General features: G+C 46.2%; 1 protein-coding gene across 1 annotated transcript in view; it reads left to right on the top strand.

Moving 5' to 3' along the window:
* Positions 1-20,324, top strand: part of PLG (plasminogen) — a 257,526-nt gene that overhangs the window by 154,343 nt on the left and 82,859 nt on the right. The window contains exons 9-10 of the mRNA XM_029594095.1: positions 15,969-16,093; positions 17,642-17,813. Coding sequence (XP_029449955.1) covers positions 15,969-16,093; positions 17,642-17,813 — 297 coding nt within the window. The remainder of the gene's footprint in view (positions 1-15,968; positions 16,094-17,641; positions 17,814-20,324) is intronic.

The raw sequence follows: 20,324 nt of genomic DNA, 5'->3' as shown, positions 1-20,324 counted from the left end.
AAAAACCCAAACGCCATCCTAGACTCCCTCAAGACTACCTCCTCCACTGAAATAGAAACCATCCTAAGGAAAATGAACCCCTCTTCAAACCCCTCTGATACCATCCCCACCAAAGCTCTCTTAATGATCCCGAACACAATAGCTAAATCCTTAGCCGAGATAATCAACTGTTCACTCTCCCATGGTATAGTCCCGGATTCCTTAAAACAGGCCATAGTCAAAGCCATTATAAAAAAAACCCCAACCTTGACCTCGCTGATCCAGCTAACTACCAGCCCATATCAAACCTGCCCTTCCTAGCAAAAATCTTGGAAAAAGTCATTAACAGACAACTCACAGACCATTTAGAAAATCACAATATCTTATTCCCTACACAATTTGGCTTCCGTAAATTTTTCAGTACAGAGACCCTTCTAATCTCCCTCACTGACACCCTCTTCAAGGGACTAGATCATGGCCAGTCCTACATTCTCACCTTACTTGATATCTCCTCTGCCTTTTATACTGTAAACCATAACATTCTAATCAGCCGCCTCACTGAAATCGGCATCACAGGAACAGCTCTACTTTGGCTTAAATCTTATCTTGAGAACAGACACTACAGAGTCAGAATTGGAAACATGGAATCCAAGCCCATCAAACTAACGCAAGGAGGTCCACAAGGATCCTCCCTTTCATCTCCCCTCTTCAACATCTACCTCCTGCCCCTCTGCCAACTCCTCCATGTTCTAGGCCTTACGCACTTTATTTACGCGGATGATGTCCAAATCCTCATCTCCATCACGGGATCCCTCTCCAAAACCCTCCAAACATGGGAAAACTGCCTTACCACAATTAACCATCTCGTAACAAACCATCACCTAGCCCGAAACACTTCCAAAACTGAACTCTTCATGATTTCTACCCACCACAATACAACACCACCCACTGATAGCATCCCCCTTACCTCTCCTATATCTTTCTCGCAACATGTACGAGACCTTGGCGTCACTATTGACAACCAACTAAACCTGAAAAAATTCATTAACTCAACTATAAAAGAGTGTTACTTCAAACTCCATGTCCTCAAAAAACTGAGACCCCTCCTTCATTTTAATGATTTCCGTACTGTCCTGCAGGCCAGCATTTTTTCTAAAATTGACTACTGTAATTCCCTACTCCTAGGCCTCCCTGCCACCACCATCAAACCTCTACAAATGCTGCAAAATACCTCCACTAGAATTCTAATGAACACCCACAAAAGGGATCATATCACCCCCAACCTTAAAGACCTTCATTGGCTCCCAATTTCCTTCAGAATTTTCTACAACAATCTCTCAATCATTCACAAAACCCTACACAACAGTAATATGAACTGGCTAATCGATGCCCTCAGACACCAACCCTCCAACAAACCCACTAGATCAGCATATAAAGGAACTCTACATACTGCCTCTCCTAAGACCACATACCTCAACTCTACAAAAGAACGAGCATTATCGATTGCAGGACCCATTATCTGGAACTCCATGCCCCCTGACCTACGTCTAGAGCAATGCACCCAAAAATTAAAAAAAAAACCTAAAGACCTGGCTCTTTAAACAGGCATTCCCTGAATAGTGATCCTCTCATCACCTCACATCCCTGCAACACCCTTGGCTCCCTAAAAGCCACCATAAGTTATATTGTTATTGTATTTTCCATTACATTTTGTATTATTTGACTGTTACATCACCTTAACTTATATTATCATTGTATTTTCCATTACATTTTATATTAGTTGACTGCTACTCTCTCTAACTATCGCATTTCATCCCAATTTAAATTTCTCTCATTTCATTTTGTTCCTATTATTTTATCCCCTCTTTTACCCCTCCTGTTACGGTTGTGGACCCTTGGGCTGGCTGAGACAGTGGATGGTATGCTGCGGAGGCCCACAGCGAGTGTCACAGCTGGAAGGCTACACTGAAAGAACTGAAAGAGATTTGGGCAATGTTCTCTCAACCTAGTTTGATGGACACTCTACCTGGGCAACAACAAGCTAGGTTGAGAGAACGTTGCCAAAATCTCTTCTTGGAGTGAGTTTCCTCACTCCGAAGGTCATCAAATCTTCACAAGAGACCACTGTTCTGTTCGTACGTCTCATGTTGAATGTGAAAGTGGCCCCCAACCCCCTACGCTCATACCTAATCCCCACCTCGAGTTACTAGGTGGGCCTACCATGGGGATACAAATACCTGTCTAGGGAGTAAGATCTACAGCAAGGTGCTCTCTCTCTCTCTCTCTCTCTCTCTCTCTCTCTCTCTCTCTCTGGTTTTATCAAGCATCGCCGCATGCGATGTTTCCCCACTGCACGAAAAAGCATCATTTGCATGGGACACGCCCCTTAATGCGTTACCAATGCGATATTGGTAAATGAGGCCCTAAGTCAGTAGGATACTGAGTATTTAATTATTTTATTTATTTAAATAATTTGTTTACCGCACATTCCAAGGATCATGGCAGTTTAAAATATTAAAACAATCATAAAAGTAAAGAAAATACAACACAACAGTGCCATTAAAAATCTTCAGAAGAGATGTGGGGCTGCTTTTTTGTTTATTCCCTGAGTTATGTTTGCTCAGCTCTCATGGGCATGCACTAGCCGGTACATACAGAATTGTTGCCCCAGCTTTGCTTGTGTTTGCAAAAAGCATTTGAAAGATCATTTTTTATGAAAGGTACTTCTGAAAATGGATTTGGATAGTGTCTTCCATAGAACCTGATATAAAGTGAAGGATTTTGCAATAAAGGTAGTCACAGTGTCCAAAATTCAGTCCAAAAAGAGGAATGCTTTAATGTTCAAAGGTATATAATTCTACAGTTTCAAAAGAGTGAAATAATGGTCCTCCAACAGGGGCCATGTTTTGCTGTAGCTATGATAGAAGTAAAAACAAAGGGAATCGGTAGTTGGAAACGCCCTTTTTTTACTGCTGTACAGTCAACTGGATCGGCTTCCGCTGTGATAGAAGGACACACTGATCTAAAAATAAACATAACACATTTAGATGGAGCTCTCAGAGTCGACTAGCAGCATCAATATGTCAGAAGAAATTCACAGGCATTTAAAACACTAGAAAACTGTGCCAAATGCTGATGTGATGAAAACAACCAATCAAACATAGGTATGCAAAAAAACAGGTATGTCCATCATGTCCGCAGTGAGGTCCCCCTGCACACCATTCAAAATCAGATTTGCGCTTTTTTTGCAATTTAACTCTGCACACGATCTTCACATGGAGAAAGATTTTCATTACATTCTCTCAATACATTATCATTAAATTTAAAACTGAAATGATCTTGTTGCGGTAAAATAGCCATGCCAGGAAAATTACCCTAACCATGCTCCCCTTTTTTTTTGCGTGCACTATTCTTGATATATTTATCATAAAATGATGAATCTAGTTTCCCTAGCTTTGACTGGGTAAATGAACCATCAAGACATGCCAAGGAGCCAAAGTTTCTAGATAAAATAAATTACTGCTTTATGGAGCAACTGATACAAGAACCGACACGAGAGGGGGCTATTTTAGATCTAATCCTTAGTAGAACACATGATTTTGTGCGAGATGTAATAATGTTGGGGCCACCTGACAATAGTAATTATAACATGATTAAATTTGACTTGAAAACTGGAGGAAGGGCATTAAGGAAATCTATCACAATAGCATTTCATTTTCACAAGGGAAATTATGAGAAAATGAGAAAAATGGTTAGGAAATAACTGAGAAGAGCAACTGCAAAAGTTAATACTTTACATCAGGCATGGATGCTGTTTAAGAAAACCATCTTGGAAGCCAAGAACAGATGTATTCCGTGCATTAAAAAAGTTGGAAGGAAGGCCAAATGACTGCTGTCATGCTTTAAAGATGAGGTGAGCAAGGCTATTATAGCAAAAAGGACATCTTTCAAAAAATGGAAAAGGGATGCAAATAAAAAAAACAAACAGAAAACAGCATAAGCACTAGCAAGTTAGATGCAAAGCATTGATAAGGACGGCTATGACAGAATTTGAGAAGCAAACATTAATTATTTAAACTTTTTCAGGTACATTTGAAGCAAAAAGCCTGCGAGGGAGTCAGTTGGACCATTAGATGATTGAGGAGTAAAAGGTGTACTAATGCAGGACAAGACAATAACAGAGAGATTAAATGATTTTTTCCTAGCGTGTAGCAGATGGACTCAGGACCAATGGGTATAGTGTACTCCTGATAGCAGTTGGAGATGGATCAGATTTCAATCTGACGTCAGCCCTAGTACATATTCCCCTGCAGGAAGTGCAGCTCTTCAGTATTTTCCGTCTCCATAGCAGTTAGGAGCTATCTGCACCCTCTCACAGCATTAGAACAAATTCAACGGAGAAAACCCAAATTCGGAAGAAAACTTACCTCTACAGACAAGCCCTGCTCTCCTGCGGTGATACCCTCGGGTCCCTCCCCCAGTTGAGAATTCCCGAGGTGATTTCTGTGGTCCCTCAGAGGTAAGCCTCGGTCCGGCGGTGAGGACCTAGCCCCTGATCCTGGGCACGGCTGAGAGGCAGCGGGTGCACCCTCGAGTGCAGCGGTGAAGGTATTTGCCCTCTCCCCCCGCAGCTGGAGACCGCCCGGAACGAAACCGGGAAGTGCCGAAGACAAGGTAAGATAGAAATCTTCAGAATAGACTCTGGTCTCCGAGGTTCGAGGAGTCGCACAGGTCGCCGGCTGGGACCAGTGTCGCCAGGTTGATCTGCCCTAGCAGGGCCAGGCCCCGGTTAGTTCCAAGGGTCTTCCCACGTGGAGACCCTCTGAGGTGGTTGCCATATTGCCCACGTGGTCGCCATCACCATCTTGGCCCTATCTGCCGCTCCGTTCGCCGTCTCGACCTGGGCGCGCAAGGCTAACTAGGCGCACAAATTACATGTGCGTATAAAGTTATGCACACAGAATTCATGTGCGCATAAAGTTACATGCACAAGGGCCGTGCGCATAAGACATACGTGCGTCGTGTGCCTGTCGGGCTGAGCGCATATCCGTGACTTGGGCGCACAACTGCGCACGCAACCCACACGCACATCTTAGACGCACCGGAGCGCATAAGGGTTTACGTGCCGATAACCATGGCACCACCGGAAACGGAGATCAAGGCTCATGGCCTCTGCCCAGCATGCCATATCAGAGCCGCACAAAGCGAGGAGGCCAACGCCCTGTGCGCTCAGTGCGAGTAGGCCCTGGGATATCCAGCCCAGGGCCAGTCCCACCCAGGGCCGAGCACTAGCTCCTCAGTGGGTATCCCGGACCTAGCAAATTCCAGCGGTACACCCCCGCAGACGGGGACCCCCAGGGACTCAACGCCCCTTAGCTTGCACCCAGCGTCTATCTCATGGGTGGAGTTCTTCAAAGGGCTACACACCTTTGTTCACATGCAATCGGAACCTCTGGCTGATCAGCCACAACGTCCGCCAGAAGACCTCTATGCCCCAGGCCCCTCGAGGCCTAGACAGAGGTTCCCACTGCCCAGAAGCCCCACCTATGGGGACACAGACAACTCTGAAGAGGAAGCAGAGCCCCTAGAAGAGGGGGAACTCCCCCCGGGGACAAAGCCTCACCGAACCATGAGACGCTTCTTCACCAAGGACGAGCTCCCTGACCTGGTCACCCACAGCCTGAAGGAGCTCGCTATCTCGGGCGCAAGTGCCTCGGGGGAGCCTAAACCGAATCCCCTGCTAGAGGGCCTCTGCCAGACCTCCCGCCATTTCCCTCTGTTACAAGCCGTCCAGCAGCTAATTGACCTGGAATGGAGTGCTCCAGAATCCACATTCAAAGGGGGACGAGCTATGGCAGTCATGTACCCCCTGGACCCGGCGGCCAAAGGCCTTCTGACATGCCCAAAAGTGGCTGCCATGGTCTGCGTGGTCTCGAAGTGCACTACTATCACAGTGGAGGGAGGAGAAGCGCTCAAAGATGCTCATGACCCGAGGCCTGGAATCCATCCTTAAACAGTCCTTTGACGTTGCTGCTATGTCCCTACAAATAGCGGCCTGCTGCACCGTAGTGACATGTGCCTGCCCATCTCAGACCAGGAGCAACACTCCTGGGGAGGCCATGGAACCAAAAGTATCATTCCTTGCGGAAGCTGCTTCCGATCTGGTGCGCACAGTGGCCAGAGGAGTGTCATCAGCGGTGGCTGCCAGGAGACAACTCTGGCTCTGAAGCTGGTCGGCCGACGCATCTTCCAAGACACGTCTCACAAGGATGCCCTTCAAAGGATCCCTCCTGTTCAGCAGCGAACTAGAGAAACTGGCCAACAAATGGGGCGAGTCCCCATTGCCGCGCCTACCGGAGGACAGGAATAAGAGAAGCCAGCGACCCTTCCCCTGATCCTCCAGAGGCAGAAGTTCACAGTGCTTCAATCCATACAGAAGCAACTATCAAGCGCCCCGTCCTACGGGCAGGAACCAATCCTTTCAGAACAAGTACAACAAGAGGGGAACCAGCTCGGGTCCAGGCTCCAGCCGCACCCCACAATGAGATTCAGCCGACCTGTCCAAGGGAAGAAGCCATAGGGGGCAGACTAGCCCTATTCTACCACAGATGGGTCGAGATAACTTTGGACAAGTGGGTCCTAACCATCATCCGAGAAGGGTACTACCTGGATTTCCTGCGAACCCCTCCGGACAAGTTCGTGGAGTCCCCCTGCCACAACCTCTCCAAGAGGGCGGCAGTGGAAACTACACTGACCAGACTACTGGCCCTCGAGGCCATAACCCCAGTGCCTCCACAAGAGATAAATACTGGGCATTATTCCATTTATTTTATCGTCCCCAAGAAAGTTCAGGCCCATCCTGGACCTCAAGTCGGTCAACCGCTACCTGAGGATTCCCCGCTTCCGCATGGAAACCCTATGCTCCGTCATAAGGGCGATACAACCAGGAGAGTTTCTCACATCCCTGGATCTTTCGGAGCCCTACCTACACATCCCAATTCATCAGGAACACCAGCGCTATCTGCGCTTCAAAATCTTGGACCGTCACTACCAGTTCCGGGCACTACCCTTCGGGTTAGCCACAGCATCCCGGACGTTCACCAAGATCATAGTGGTGGAGACGGCAACACTGAGGAAGGAAGGAATCCTCGTACACCCTTACCTAGACGATTGGCTGATCAGGGCGAAATCCCCAGAGGAAAGCCGCCAAACAACCAACAGAGTCAAAACTCTACTGGAGAGCCTAGGATGGGTGGTCAACACAAACAAATGTTGTCTGCAGCACTCACAGTCTCTAGAATACCTAGGAGTACGATTCAACACCAAAGAAGACAAAGTCAGCCTGACTCCCACAAGGAGATCAAAACTGTGGAACCGGTTACAAATCCTGCTGAGCAAACCTCGTCCCACAGCATGGGATTACCTGCAAGTCCTCAGTCTGATGGCATCCACACTGGAAGTAGTGCCATGGGCGCAAGCTCACATGAGACCCCTGCAGCGTTCACTTCTATCACGATGTAATCCACTGTCTCGGAACTATGCCGTACGTCTATCACTCTCGGGCAGAGTCCGGACCCAGCTCCGGTGGTGGCTACAGGTCAGCCACCTGAGCCGGGGAACAAGACTATCTTCCCCAACCTGGACCTTACTCACCACAGACGCCAGCCTACGAGGATGGGGAGCACACTGCGAAGAGTTAACCACCCAAGGGCAATGGAATGCAGAAGAGTCGGGATGGAACATCAACCGCCTAGAAGCGAGGGTGGTCAGACTAGCCTGCCTACGATTTGAGCACAGACTCCGAGACAAAGCGGTCAGAGTAATGTCAGACAATGCCACAACAGTGGCCTACATCAACCGGCAGGGGGGAACCAGAAGCCAGCAGGTGTCTCTGGAAATAGAACCCCCTAATGGCGTGGGCGGAAGTAAACCTCCAGGAGATCTCAGCCATCCACATTGCCGGGAAAGACAACATCACGACGGACTACCTCAGCAGAGAAAGTCTAGACCCAGGAGAATGGAAGCTGTCGTCTGCAGCATTCCAAATGATAGTGAACCGGTGGGGGACACCGGACATGGACCTTCTGGCAAACCGGTCCAACGCCCAAGTATCCAGGTACTTCAGCCGCAGGCAGGAACCTCAGTCCCAGGGGATCGATGCCCTGGTACAGACCTGGCCACAGGGGACCCTATTAAACGCCTTCCCACCATGGCCTCTATTGGGCACAATCATTCACAAGATACAGCTACACAGGGGACTAGTACTTCTGGTGGCCCCGGACTGGCCAAGAAGACTGTGGTATGCAGACATGAGAAGACTTCTGGCAGAGAACCCCCTGCCACTGCCTCCACACAGAGACCTGCTTCAACAAGGACCGATCCTCCACGAGGATCCAGCTCAATTCTCTCTTACTGCCTGGTTATTGAGAGGGCTCACCTGAGAAAGAGCGGATACTCGGGGGCTGTGATCGACACCCTACTCCGAGCACGCAAGTTCTCCACATCTTTAACATACGTAAGGATTTGGAGAGTATTGGAAGCCTGGTGTGAAGACCATAACATCATACCACGCTCAATTAAAGTTCCCGTGGTCCTGGAATTCCTGCAGAACGGGCTACAGAAGGAGCTGTCCCTCAACTCCATCAAGATGCAGGTGGCCGCATTGTCATGTTACGGCTCCAAGAGTGAAGGCGACAGCATAGTCTTTCACCCGGATGTGTCATGCTTCCTGAAAGGTGTCAAACACATCTGCCCACCTCTAAAGTGGCCGGTACCTCTTTGGAATCTCAACCTGGTCCTGGATTTTCTAGCAGGAACCTCCTTCGGACCCCTCCGAGGTCTGTCCCTCCACCTGTTAACTTTAAAGACAGCATTCCGCTGGCAGTTTGTTCAGCCCGCCGCATTTCAGAACTACAAGCACTGTCCTGCTGGGAGCCATTCCTCAGGCTCACCCCAGGAACCATCCAGCTATGCACGGTCCCTTCGTTCCTTCCCAAAGTGGTGTCACACTTCCATCTTAACCAAACCATCTTGCTACCTTCGCCGGATGAGTCAAAGAATTCGGAAGAAGCTCGTAGTCTACGCCACCTCAACATCGCAGACTCCTATCCAGATACCTGGAAATGTCAGAACCCGTACGAAAAACGGACCACCTTTTCGTCCTCCACAGCGGGAAGAGACAAGGGGAAGCGGCCTCGCGGGCAACCATAGCCCGCTGGATCAAGGAAGTCATCAAGGTGGCCTACGTAGAAGCAGGCAAGCCACTGCCTTTACAGGTCAAGGCCCATTCTCCTAGAGCCCAGACAGTATCTTGAGCAGAAACCAGAATGCTGTCACCCGCCGAGATTTGCAGGGTGGCGACATGGTCCTCCATACACACCTTCTCCAGATTCTACCGCCTGGATGTTCAGGCTAGGGAGGAGACGGCATTTGCAAGGGCAGTACTAAGTGAGTCACGGGCAGCCTCCCACCTGATTCGGTAGTAGCTTTTATACATCCCATTGGTCCTGAGTCCATCTGCTACACGCTAGGAAATGGAGAAATTACTTACCTGATAATTTCGTTTTCCTTAGTGTAGACAGATGGACTCAGCATCCCACCCTTGGCTACTGTCACGCATGGAATTTCGAGTGATTCAAGGGTAAGCCATGCTTTTCATTCACTTAGGGCACCCACCCTACTGGGTGTCAACGCTTTCCGGTTGAGTACACTGGCTGTCTCCAGCTATAGTCAATCAACCAGTTCAAGTTAATCAAGTTATAAAGTTTAACCAAGTTATGAAGTTATTCAAGTTGATCAAATTAGTCAGTCACACATATCACTGGCAGTGGACAGCACAGGAGTGAGAGATTGTTTCCAGGCCCCCTGATGGACCACCAGGGACTTTAGGAGGAAGAAGTGCAATCAGATCGTGTTACTTCTGGGACTGTTTCAGACATGGAGCAAGTATGTCATCAGCACACAACAAATTTTCAAACAGTAAATTAGAAGTAAAATAAAGGGCACAAGTGCCTCTATAGAGATGCAGACACCTACCCAACTTAGCGGAGGAAGAAGTGCAATCAGATCGTGTTACTTCTGGGACTGTTTCAGACAAGGAGCAAGTCTGAAACAGCAAGTCTGAAACAAGTGGGCAGACTGGATGGGCCATTTGGTCTTCTTCTGCCGTCATTTCTATGTTTCTATGTTTCTATGTCATCAGCACAGTGGCATAGCCACGGGTGGGCCTGGGTGGACAGTTTCCCACCTAATTTGGACCCAGGCCCACCCAACTGGAACTGGCAGAGAAGCGCCGGAACTACAAGGCCGTCTCGGGATCCCATCCCCACGATGGCAAAGAGGAGGATCCAGGCCCGGCATGACCAGGTATGCCATTCCGTGCAATTGCACGGTAAAGGAGGAGCACACATGGGAGAGCCCTCCTCTGCACCTCTTCCCTCCCAAAAGTTTAAAAGAAAAGGAAAAGTGGACCCAATGTGTACAATTCTTCATCAAGGAAACTACTCATGGCCTGACTTGTCTTTCATTAGAAAAAGGCTCAGAAAAACATAAGCTTTCCGTTTTGATGAATACATTTCACGATGCATTTTTGGATCAGAAGAATATGTCAACCACTCTTCTCATGCTGCAAGGAAGCCCTGGATATAAACTTTCCTCTTATTATTGCCGTTAAACAATGCCTTTTTCCTGTATTTCTTGAAATGCCTGTATTTCCTTAAATCCCCTGTTTCCTCTGCCCTTGTTTTATGTAACTTTCGTTTTCTGTTAACAATGTTCGATGTAAACCGGCATGATGTACCTACGAATGTCGGTAGATAAAAATCTTAAATAAATAAATAAATAAATAAATAAAATGCTTTTCGAGGAGAAGACTGAAGAGCTGCACTTCCTGCAGGGGTATATGTACTAGGGGCTGACGTCAGATTGAAATCTGATCAGTCTCCAACTGCTCTCAGGAGTACACTATACCCATTGGTCCTGAGTCCATCTGTCTACTCTAAGGAAAACAAAATGATCAGGTAAGTAATTTCTCCAATTTCTTTCAGTTTTTACTGAGGAAGATGCAAGGCAGATACCCATGTGAGAAGTGATATTTAAAGGTGATGATTCATAGAAAATAAAATAAATTTCAGTGAACCTGGAAGATGTAATAGAGCAAATTGACAAACTAAAGAGTAGTAAATCACCAGATGGTATACATCCCAGGGAACTGAAAGATCTTAAAAATGAAATTGCAAACCTATTATTATTAATCTGTAATCTATCATTAAAATCAGCTACAGTACCTGAAGATTGGAGGGCGGCCAATGTACTGCCAGTTTTTTAAACAGCTTCCAGAGGTGATCCAGGAAACTACTGACTGGTGAGGTGAGCCTGATGTCAGTGCTAGGAGAAAATGATTGAAACTATTATAAAGAACAAAACTGCAGAACATATAGATAGTCACAGTTTAATAGGATAAGCCCAACATGGATTTAGCCAAGCGAAGTCTTGCCACACTAATCTGCTACTTTTTTTGAAGGCATGAATAAATATATGGATAAAGGTGAGCTAGTTTATATAATATAGCTGGATTTTCAGAAAGCATTGGGCAAAATATCTCTTGAGAAAATTAAAGGTCATGGGACAATGTTCTATTGTGGATTGAGAACCGGTTAAAAGCTTGAAAACAGACAATAGGACTAAATTAATTTTTTTTCATTGGAGAAAGTATCTAGTGGAATGCCCCTGGAATTTGTACTGGGACAGTTGCTGTTTAAAGTATTTATAATGACCTAGAAATGAGAATAATGAGTGAGATGGTCAAATTTGCTGTTACAAAATGATTCAAAGTTATTAAATTACAAGAGGACTGTGAGAAATTGCAAGAGGAACTTGTGAGATTGGGAATCCAAATGGCATTGGCAGATGGCATTTAATGTGGGCAAGCGCAAAGTGTTTGTTGCTGTCTGGGAAGCTGCAGTCCAGGTGTGAACCCTTGAACCGAACTACCCTGGTTAGAGTAGCTCGGGAGGCGGAGCCACAGGCACAGGTCTTCACCCGGGAACCAGGAACCCCCCAGGAGGAGCCCGTAGGGTCCTAGAACCTTGGGACTTAAGAGCCACAGGCAGTCTCTATAGAGAAGGCCTGGGCAAGAGTAATCCACAGAGTCCAGCAGCAGGAAACAGGAAGGCCCGGCGAGAGCGGGGCAGTAGATAGAGTCTGTAGCCTGCTGAACAAGCAGTAAAGAGCAGGCCCGGGATCCGTAGTATGCCGCGGAGCGGAGCAGACAGGTAACAGGAACAGAGTCTGTAGTGGAACGTAGGCTGTGACCTGCTGAAGGCAGGACCGGGGTCAGTAGCGTGCAGAGAGCCAGACCGGGCAGAGAGTAAGGAAGACAAACCCGAGTCAGGCTGACAGCCAGTCGATGCAGTCTCAGGTGCAGGCCAAGATCGGAGGCTGGCGGCAAGCGGGAGCGGAGTCGGGCACAGCTGAGGTCAGTGGCAGGCGGCAGGCAGAAGCGGAGTCAGGAACAAGCTGAGGTCAGTGGCAGGCGGCAGGCAGAAGCGGAGTCAGGAACAAGCTGAGGTCAGTGGCAGGCGGCAGGCAGAAGCGGAGTCAGGAACGAGCTGAAGTCAACCGGGAAAGCAGAACAGCAGAAACGCAACTAAGAACTACTAACAGTAGCGACCCTCGTTGCAAGGCAATGAGAAGGCAGATGAACGCCGGTTAAATCAGGCTTGGGGCGTGGCGTAGTTAGCCCAGGCGGGGCCAGACTTCCGGTGACCGTGCGTCCATAATGCGCGTGGCAGCAGCGAGATGACCCAGTAATGGCGGACGCCCCACGGGCCCAGCAGAGCCGCGGAAGCGGCGTTCCCGGCATCGGAGGTGAGCTCTAAGTTCAGCAAAAAGAGGGGAAGCGGTGGAGACCGCAACAGTGATACACATAAAGGTGAATTTTAAAAGCCTGGCGCGCACATAATTGAAGCATGCGCAAATAAGTCAGGCTCGTGTGCACCAACTGTATTTTAAAAAGCACTGAAATACACGTGTAAATGTCATGGAGTGCACGTCTCAGAAATTTCCAAAAAGGGGCAGGCATGGGCATGGTCTGTCCAAGAGATATTTGCGTAAATGCTTACACACCCTGCCAAGTAACTTTACTTTTTTTATGGATGCCATCTAAGTCAGAAAATAAAAGGATCGAGTCATTTCTGAGGGGTTTAAAGTGTCTGGGGGTAACTGGGGGAGTGTAGGCTATCAAACAATGGAGGGGAGGGGGAGGGTTGGAGGACCTAGCTGTGAACTGGTGGATGAACTGGTGAACTGAGAATGGCATGGGCATGTGCCCCTTTTAAAATCCCCCAACTTACATGGTAGAAGCGGGATTTGCGTGCCCATGTGTGCGCCCACTTAAAATTTGGTGTACATGTGCTTGTGGCCAGGCTATTTTATTTTGTGAATAATCGTGCACAAGCTATAAAATAGCCGTGTTCCTGGGCGCAGGCTGATGTACGCATGCAAATGTATGTCTGCATGTCGGTTTGAAAGTTACCATCTTAGGGAAGGGGAACCTAAATTATAGTTACACAATGCAAGGTTCCACATTGACAGTTACTACCCAGTTAAAAAGATCCAGGCATCAACATGGATAATATGTTGAAATCCTCTGTCTAGTGTGCAGTGGCCAAGAAAGCAAATAGAATGCTAGGGATTATTAGGAGAGGAATGGAGAATAAAACAGAGAATATCATAATGCGTTGCTCCATGGTGTGACCGCACCTTGAATACGATGTGCAGTTCTGATCACTACTACCCCGGTGTGCAGGTCCAGCACGGGTGGGTACATAAAGTTATTTATCGACTCTTTGGGGCAGGGACCCTGATTAGCTCTTCTTCTTCCCTTAACTCCCAAGGTGCTGGTCCTTTTTACTAGGGATTGAAAGGGGTTCTCTCAAGTCCCAGTGCAGTGTGACTGACCTTCTCTCTTAAATTCCCTGAGCGAGGTGAAGTTTTACACTCTATGTGCTGTGTGCCCAAATAATAATTTTACTGAAGACAATAATGAATTGATGGCACAATAAATGTGAATGTCCAGCACCACAGTTCACTCTTCTTTATCTCTCTTTAATTACAATGCTGTATCCTCTATCTATGCAAGAGTCTCATCAGAAAGGCCGGGAAATGAACCACCCTCCTGGCTTAGGCTGAGCAGTGGTCCCCTTGCCCTTTAGTGAATGGGAAAACCCTTCTCAGATGTCAAAAATCTGTCTCTGCAAGGAGAATGAATTACTCTCCCCAGGGATTTTGAAGACTCCAACTGGGTGTCCTCCAATTACAGATGCTTTCTTTCTTACGCTTAGATGTCCTTGATCTTGATGGGGATTGCTGATGGAAGGAATCCTGCATGGAATTGCAGGTCTCACAGGTCTACTGATGGCTTGGAAGAGGGGCAGAAAAACCCTTCCTCCCAGGTCTTGGAACTTGATTTCTTCTGTTCCCCAAAAGTAAACAATACCAGATTTCCCTTGCAACGGGTCACAGCCACCACTTCAGGGGCAGGTGTTCCCTATCCCTGGGCATCCTCAAACAGGCCCAGGTGTTCAGCAGGGCTCCTTTCAAGCAAAATGTCCAAAAATCCACATTAGCTTTTGGACAACCATTCTGCACCTCGTGTGGAGAGAGCAGCAGTGCAGTCCTGACCAGTACTGGAGGATCTCGGAGGGCTTCCAAGGCTCCAGGTAGGCCCAAAATGTAACTCAGTTGAAAGCTTGAGAGGAAGGTTGGAGTTTTTCCTAAGACTGCCCCAGAGCCGTTTGAGGATTTCTGCTATAAAACATCCTGCAGGGGATATCTATTACAGCACCCACCTTAGGAGGGACTGCCAATGAATGGATCTTCCCCCCCCCCCCCCCCCCCCCCCCGGTTACACCGATATAACGGAATTAGAAAAGGTACAGAGAAGGGTGACCAAAATAATAAAAGGAGATGGAACGATTCCTCTGTGAAAGATGGCTAAAGAGAATAGGGCTTTTCAGCTTGGAGACGACTTGGGGGAGATATGATAGAGGTCTATAAAATAATGAGTGGATTGTAAATGATAAACGCAAATCGGTTGTTTATGCTTTCAAAAAGTACAAAGACTAGGGGATAAGCAATAAAGTTGCTAGGTGATAACGTTTAAGACAAATAGGAGAAAATATTTTTTTACTCAATACTTTATTAAACTCTGGAATTTGTTGCTGGAGGGTGTACTAAAAGCTGTTAGTGTGGCTGGATTTAAAAAAGGTGTGGACAAGTTCCTAGAAAAAAAGTCCATAAACCATTATTAAGGAGGATTTGAGGAAAATCCACTGCTTATCCCTGGAATAAGCAGCATGGAATCAATCTATTGAATTTAGGAATCCTGCCAAGTACTTGTGACCCAGAGTGGCCACTGTTGGAAACAGGATACTGAGCTTGATGGACCTTTGGTCTGACCCAGCATGACAACACTTATGTTCTCATGTTCTTATCACATGACCTTTTGGCACCATTTTCTTGTGTTTTAAATGCCTATGAATTTCTTCTGACATATTGATGCTATTAGTCGACTCTGAGAGCTCCAAGTATATTTACTCGATCTTTCTTGGTAACTTCGTATGTTTTGCGATTTCACATTTGCTGTTTTTGCCTTTTCATGGTTGTCCCTCTAAATATGTTATGTTTATTTTTAGATCAGTGTGTAACCTCCCGACACAGCTACAGCGAAAAACAGCCCATATCAGAGATTCACTCTGTTGAATCATTTGTTTTTGAACATTAAAGCTTTCCTGTTTTTGGATTGAATTTTGGACATTGTGTCTATCTTTATTGCAACACTCTTCACTTTGTATTACATTTTTGTGGTACTGCTCTAACCACTAATATGCTGTGTTCTATATAACCTGTATACCTAAGAAAGACCCAACTGTAAGCACCTTTGGAATGCAACTGCTCATGGTTTCAGCCTTGAAATATTTCCATTGCAGGAATTTAGATAAAAACTACTGCAGAAATCCAGATGGGGAGACAAGGCCATGGTGTTATACCACAGACAGCGATACACGATGGGAATACTGCCAGATACCCAGCTGCGATGGCTCAGCTCCTGATGGTAAGAAAAATAAACTCTTCAGATCATGAAAGAGCAATAAACGTTTCTTCTGGACCTAGAATTATGGAACTTTCAACATTTCATTTTATCTTCCTCAATAATCATACTGGTAGAATGAAAATCCCCATCACAGATGTGAAACTGCAGAAAGAAAATGTCCCCAAAAGACCTTAGTGTAAAGTTTTTTGTACAAATCTGGACAATACATCACTTGCAGAGCAGGTCCTTGCTACAGGATCACTTCCTGCTACACCAGGGTGATGTTCTCCTACTGGGAGACCTTTCTGATCCAAGGCAGCACTGGGGCTGCCAGACTGGATTTGCGATTTGGCTACTATGTCCCTGAAGGTCACATCAATGTACCTCTCTGTCTGCCTCAGCTACTCCATGTCTACTACTCTAACCTCCAGAGATTGGACTCGTTCCCTGAGAGCCAGGAGCTCTTTGCACCGAGTGCACACATACAATCTCTCACCGGTGGGTAAAAAATCATACATGTGACACTCAATGCAAAAGACTGGAAAGCCCCCCTTTTGCTGCTGGACTGCTGCCTTCTTCATAATTTTATTGAGTTCCTAGTTAAGTTTAGAATACTAAGGGAGTTGGAATTAGAGTACTTTAAATTTACAGGTGAATTTACTAATTAATCAGCTAGTGTCCACAGAAAGCAAGAAAAAAAAGTCTCGACAGTGGTTAGGTTAGCAAAACAGATGCTCAATTTACCAGTATGTGTTTTCTTAAACCGTGGCTGTGTATACAGCTATGTCTCCTGTGCGTCCGATACCAAGGATGTTTTAAGGATGCACAATTTCCCCTAGCGCATCCTTTTTAATGTGGCTGTTCAGTTGCATATCGCATAGTTCACCCAGGATGGGCGCGTGTTAGGAAAATGGGTGCCCAGTTTGGACACCCGTGTTTATTGTGTCCATATTGCATTGGCCTGAAAGTATTCAGGGCTGATGAATGAGTAATTCCTGCTTTATCAGGGGGTGTAAACTGGAGGGTTTTTTTCTGTTTTCTTAGAGCTGAAGGAGTTATAATTGCTGTGCTATTATCAAGATTTGGGCTCTGCATATTCCTGTCTGCTAATTTCTTTTTTGTTAGGATCCTGTGACTCAACTTTGTTATGTTGATTGCTGCTGGTACCCCAGAAGTGTACATAAAGATTAATAAGTTGGAAGCATAAATCTAATTTTTCATACTTCATATGTTGGATCCCAGAGTTGTGGGTTTGATGAAGCAAAGGCAACCAAAGGAGTGCCTGAAGAGGAGGACATGAGTTCCACTAGGGGGCAGTTACAGTACATATTCACAGAGGGGAAAATTTTTTTTTGTCTTTCTCTGTCCAGCTAGAGATTCCTACTCCTTATACCTCTGAGCCCGATCCAGACCAGCATCTTGTCTGACCACTTTTTGAATGCACAGAAATTCCATGATACCAGGAATGTATTTAATTGACCTAGCTGGGAGTTACATAGTTATGATATAATTTAGTTCTTCATTTGGAAAATATCTTCTAATGATGATTTGTTGGGTTTTTTTTTTCAGTTGAATCCATGCCTGAACAAATCCCTTCAGGTACAGATCCTGAATGTTATATAGACAACGGTACAACATATCGTGGCCCAGCAAGCATGACTATCTCAGGAAAGAAGTGTCAAGCTTGGAGTTCCATGACCCCACACAGTCATACCAAAACACCATCAGCATATCCAAATGCGTATGTATTTTTATTGTTGTTCTACTTTAATTTTCTTCTGTTCCCCCCCCCAGGATTTTTTTAGTTGTGGTAGAGACATAAGCAACTGATGAAATAAATACTTAACAAGTAGGTAACACTACCTTAGTCACAGGTTAATCCAGTAGGTGAAAGTAGGGTCAGGTCCAAGTACAGATCAGTACTGTTGCAATCAGATTTCTGAGGCTGCTCCTGTGAACCGCTGTCCTTATTGCTCTGACTGGGCTGGCCCCTCTGTCTCCCGACAATGCCGCCGACTCACCACTGAGTTCCACACAGCAGGATGCCGCCAACAGAATGCACATCTCCTAAGGCGCATGTGCACCCATCCGTTGTTGGCCTACTTAAAGGGCCTGTGGCAGAAAAAACCCAATGGCACCCCTTGATGACATCACAACCTTAGTTCTATAAAAGACCCTCTTTGCCTCTCCCTCACTGCCTCAGCAACATGTCCAGCTACTCTGTAGTGCATGTTGCTACCAGTCTTCATCCAAGCTCGTTCAGTCTTTTATTCCAGTCTTCGCCCAAGCTCGTTCAGTCTTTATTCCAGTCTTCGCCCAAGCCTGTTCTAGTCTTCGTTCCAGTTTTTGTCCAAGTCTGTTCCAGCCTTGCCTGCCCATCGGCCCCTTTTCCTTTACTTGGACGGATACCTGCCCTTGACTCTTGCCTGGGCTCTGGATATGCCTAATCGCTGCCTGCCTCTGACTCTTGTTGGACTCTGGATACACCTAACCACTGTCTGCCTACAACCCTACCCTGACCAACAGAGACCATCACCTAAGCCCTGCCAGCCCCAGCACCCAAAGGATTAGCTACCTGAAGCTACGGAGGCTTTCCAGAAGTTAAAGAGCACCTTTGCTCACAGACCTTGCTTATGCCACCTGGATCCCGGACGGCCCTTCATTCTGGAGGTAGATGCTTCTACCCTTGGAGTAGGGGCTGTCCTCAGCCAACACAGCTCTTAAGGGCCACTTCATCCATGTTCGTTCTTTTCTAAGAAGTTCTCTTCGGCTGAGCGCAACTACAGCATTGGAGATCACAAACTTTTAGCAGTCAAGTTGGCTCTCAAAGAATGGCAACACACCAAACTGTCAATGATCCTCCTTACCTCGGATAACACACATATACTGAAGCAGATGCAAAACTAGTTAATTGACCATCATACTAGGCTTCATCAACTTGAGTGAACCCCATATGGCTCAGCCTTCTTTATAATCATCGGTCAAATAATACTGTATAAGTGCAACTTAATTCCTGGCGATCATCACAAATCTATTTTTTTTAATATCTATATAAATAAAAATGTTAAATAGTTTGGACAAAATCGCTAATCTCAGAAACCACTGAACCGATTGCTTTCAAATTTGGACACATCCTTCATTTCGCATACAGGAAGGTTCTTCTGTACTTACATTACAGATATGTCACACCTGTGACAGGTAAAATAGATTTAAACATTTTTTCCAGAAAACAGCGACATCTGCTGGCCGTAAGTGCCATCTGTTACACCTTACACTAACACACGCTACACTAATAATTTTACCAGTCCAGGTCCACGTTTCACTTCCATTTTAACACATTCATGCACTTTTTTCGCCGGAAGATAACTATTTCCTTTACAGATAAATACACCCATCACCCTCCTCACGCCCCCCACACACATGCCAAATTTATTTACTTCCCAGTCCCTCACAACACACACAAAACCTGACAAAAGTCCGGGAGGACAGTATGTTGGGAATTATTAGAAAGGGAATGGTGAATAAAACAGAAAATGTCATAATGCTTCTGTATCGCTCCATGGTGAGACCGCACTTTGAATACTGTATACAATTCTGGTCGCTGCATTTCAGAAAAGATATAGTTGCAATGGAGAAGGTACAGAGAAGGGCGACCAAAATGATAAAGGGAATGGAACAGCTCCACTACGAGGAAAGACTAAAGAGGTTAGGACTTTTCAGCTTGGAGAAGAAACGGCTGAGGGGGGATATGATAGAGGTGTTTAAAATCATGAGAGGTCTAGAACGGGTTAATGTGAATCAGTTATTTACTCTTTCGGATAATAGAAAGACTAGGGGGCACTCCATGAAGTTAGCATGTGGCACATTTAAAACTAATCGGAGAAAGTTCTTTTTCACTCAACGCACAATTAAACTCTGGAATTTGTTGCCAGAGGATGTGGTTAGTGCAGTTAGTGTAGCTGTGTTTAAAATAGGATTGGATAAGTTCTTGGAGGAGAAGTCCAATACCTGCTATTAATTAAGTCGACTTAGAAAATAGCCACTGCTATTACTAGCAACAGTAGCACGGAATAGACTTCGTTTTTGGGTACTTGCCAGGTACTTATGGCCTGGATTGGCCACTGTTGGAAACAGGATGCTGGGCTTGATGGACCCTTGGTCTGGCCCAGTATAGGCATGTTCTTATGCTCTTATGTACCTCCCCATCTCTAACATGATATGGGTGGTGATTGATCAATTTCCCAAGATGGCA

This window comes from Rhinatrema bivittatum, chromosome 3, assembly GCF_901001135.1.
Source record: "Rhinatrema bivittatum chromosome 3, aRhiBiv1.1, whole genome shotgun sequence".
NCBI lineage: Eukaryota > Metazoa > Chordata > Amphibia > Gymnophiona > Rhinatrematidae > Rhinatrema > Rhinatrema bivittatum.
The sequence above is the reverse complement of the archived record's forward strand: the minus strand, read 5'-3'. Positions and strand labels throughout refer to the sequence as shown.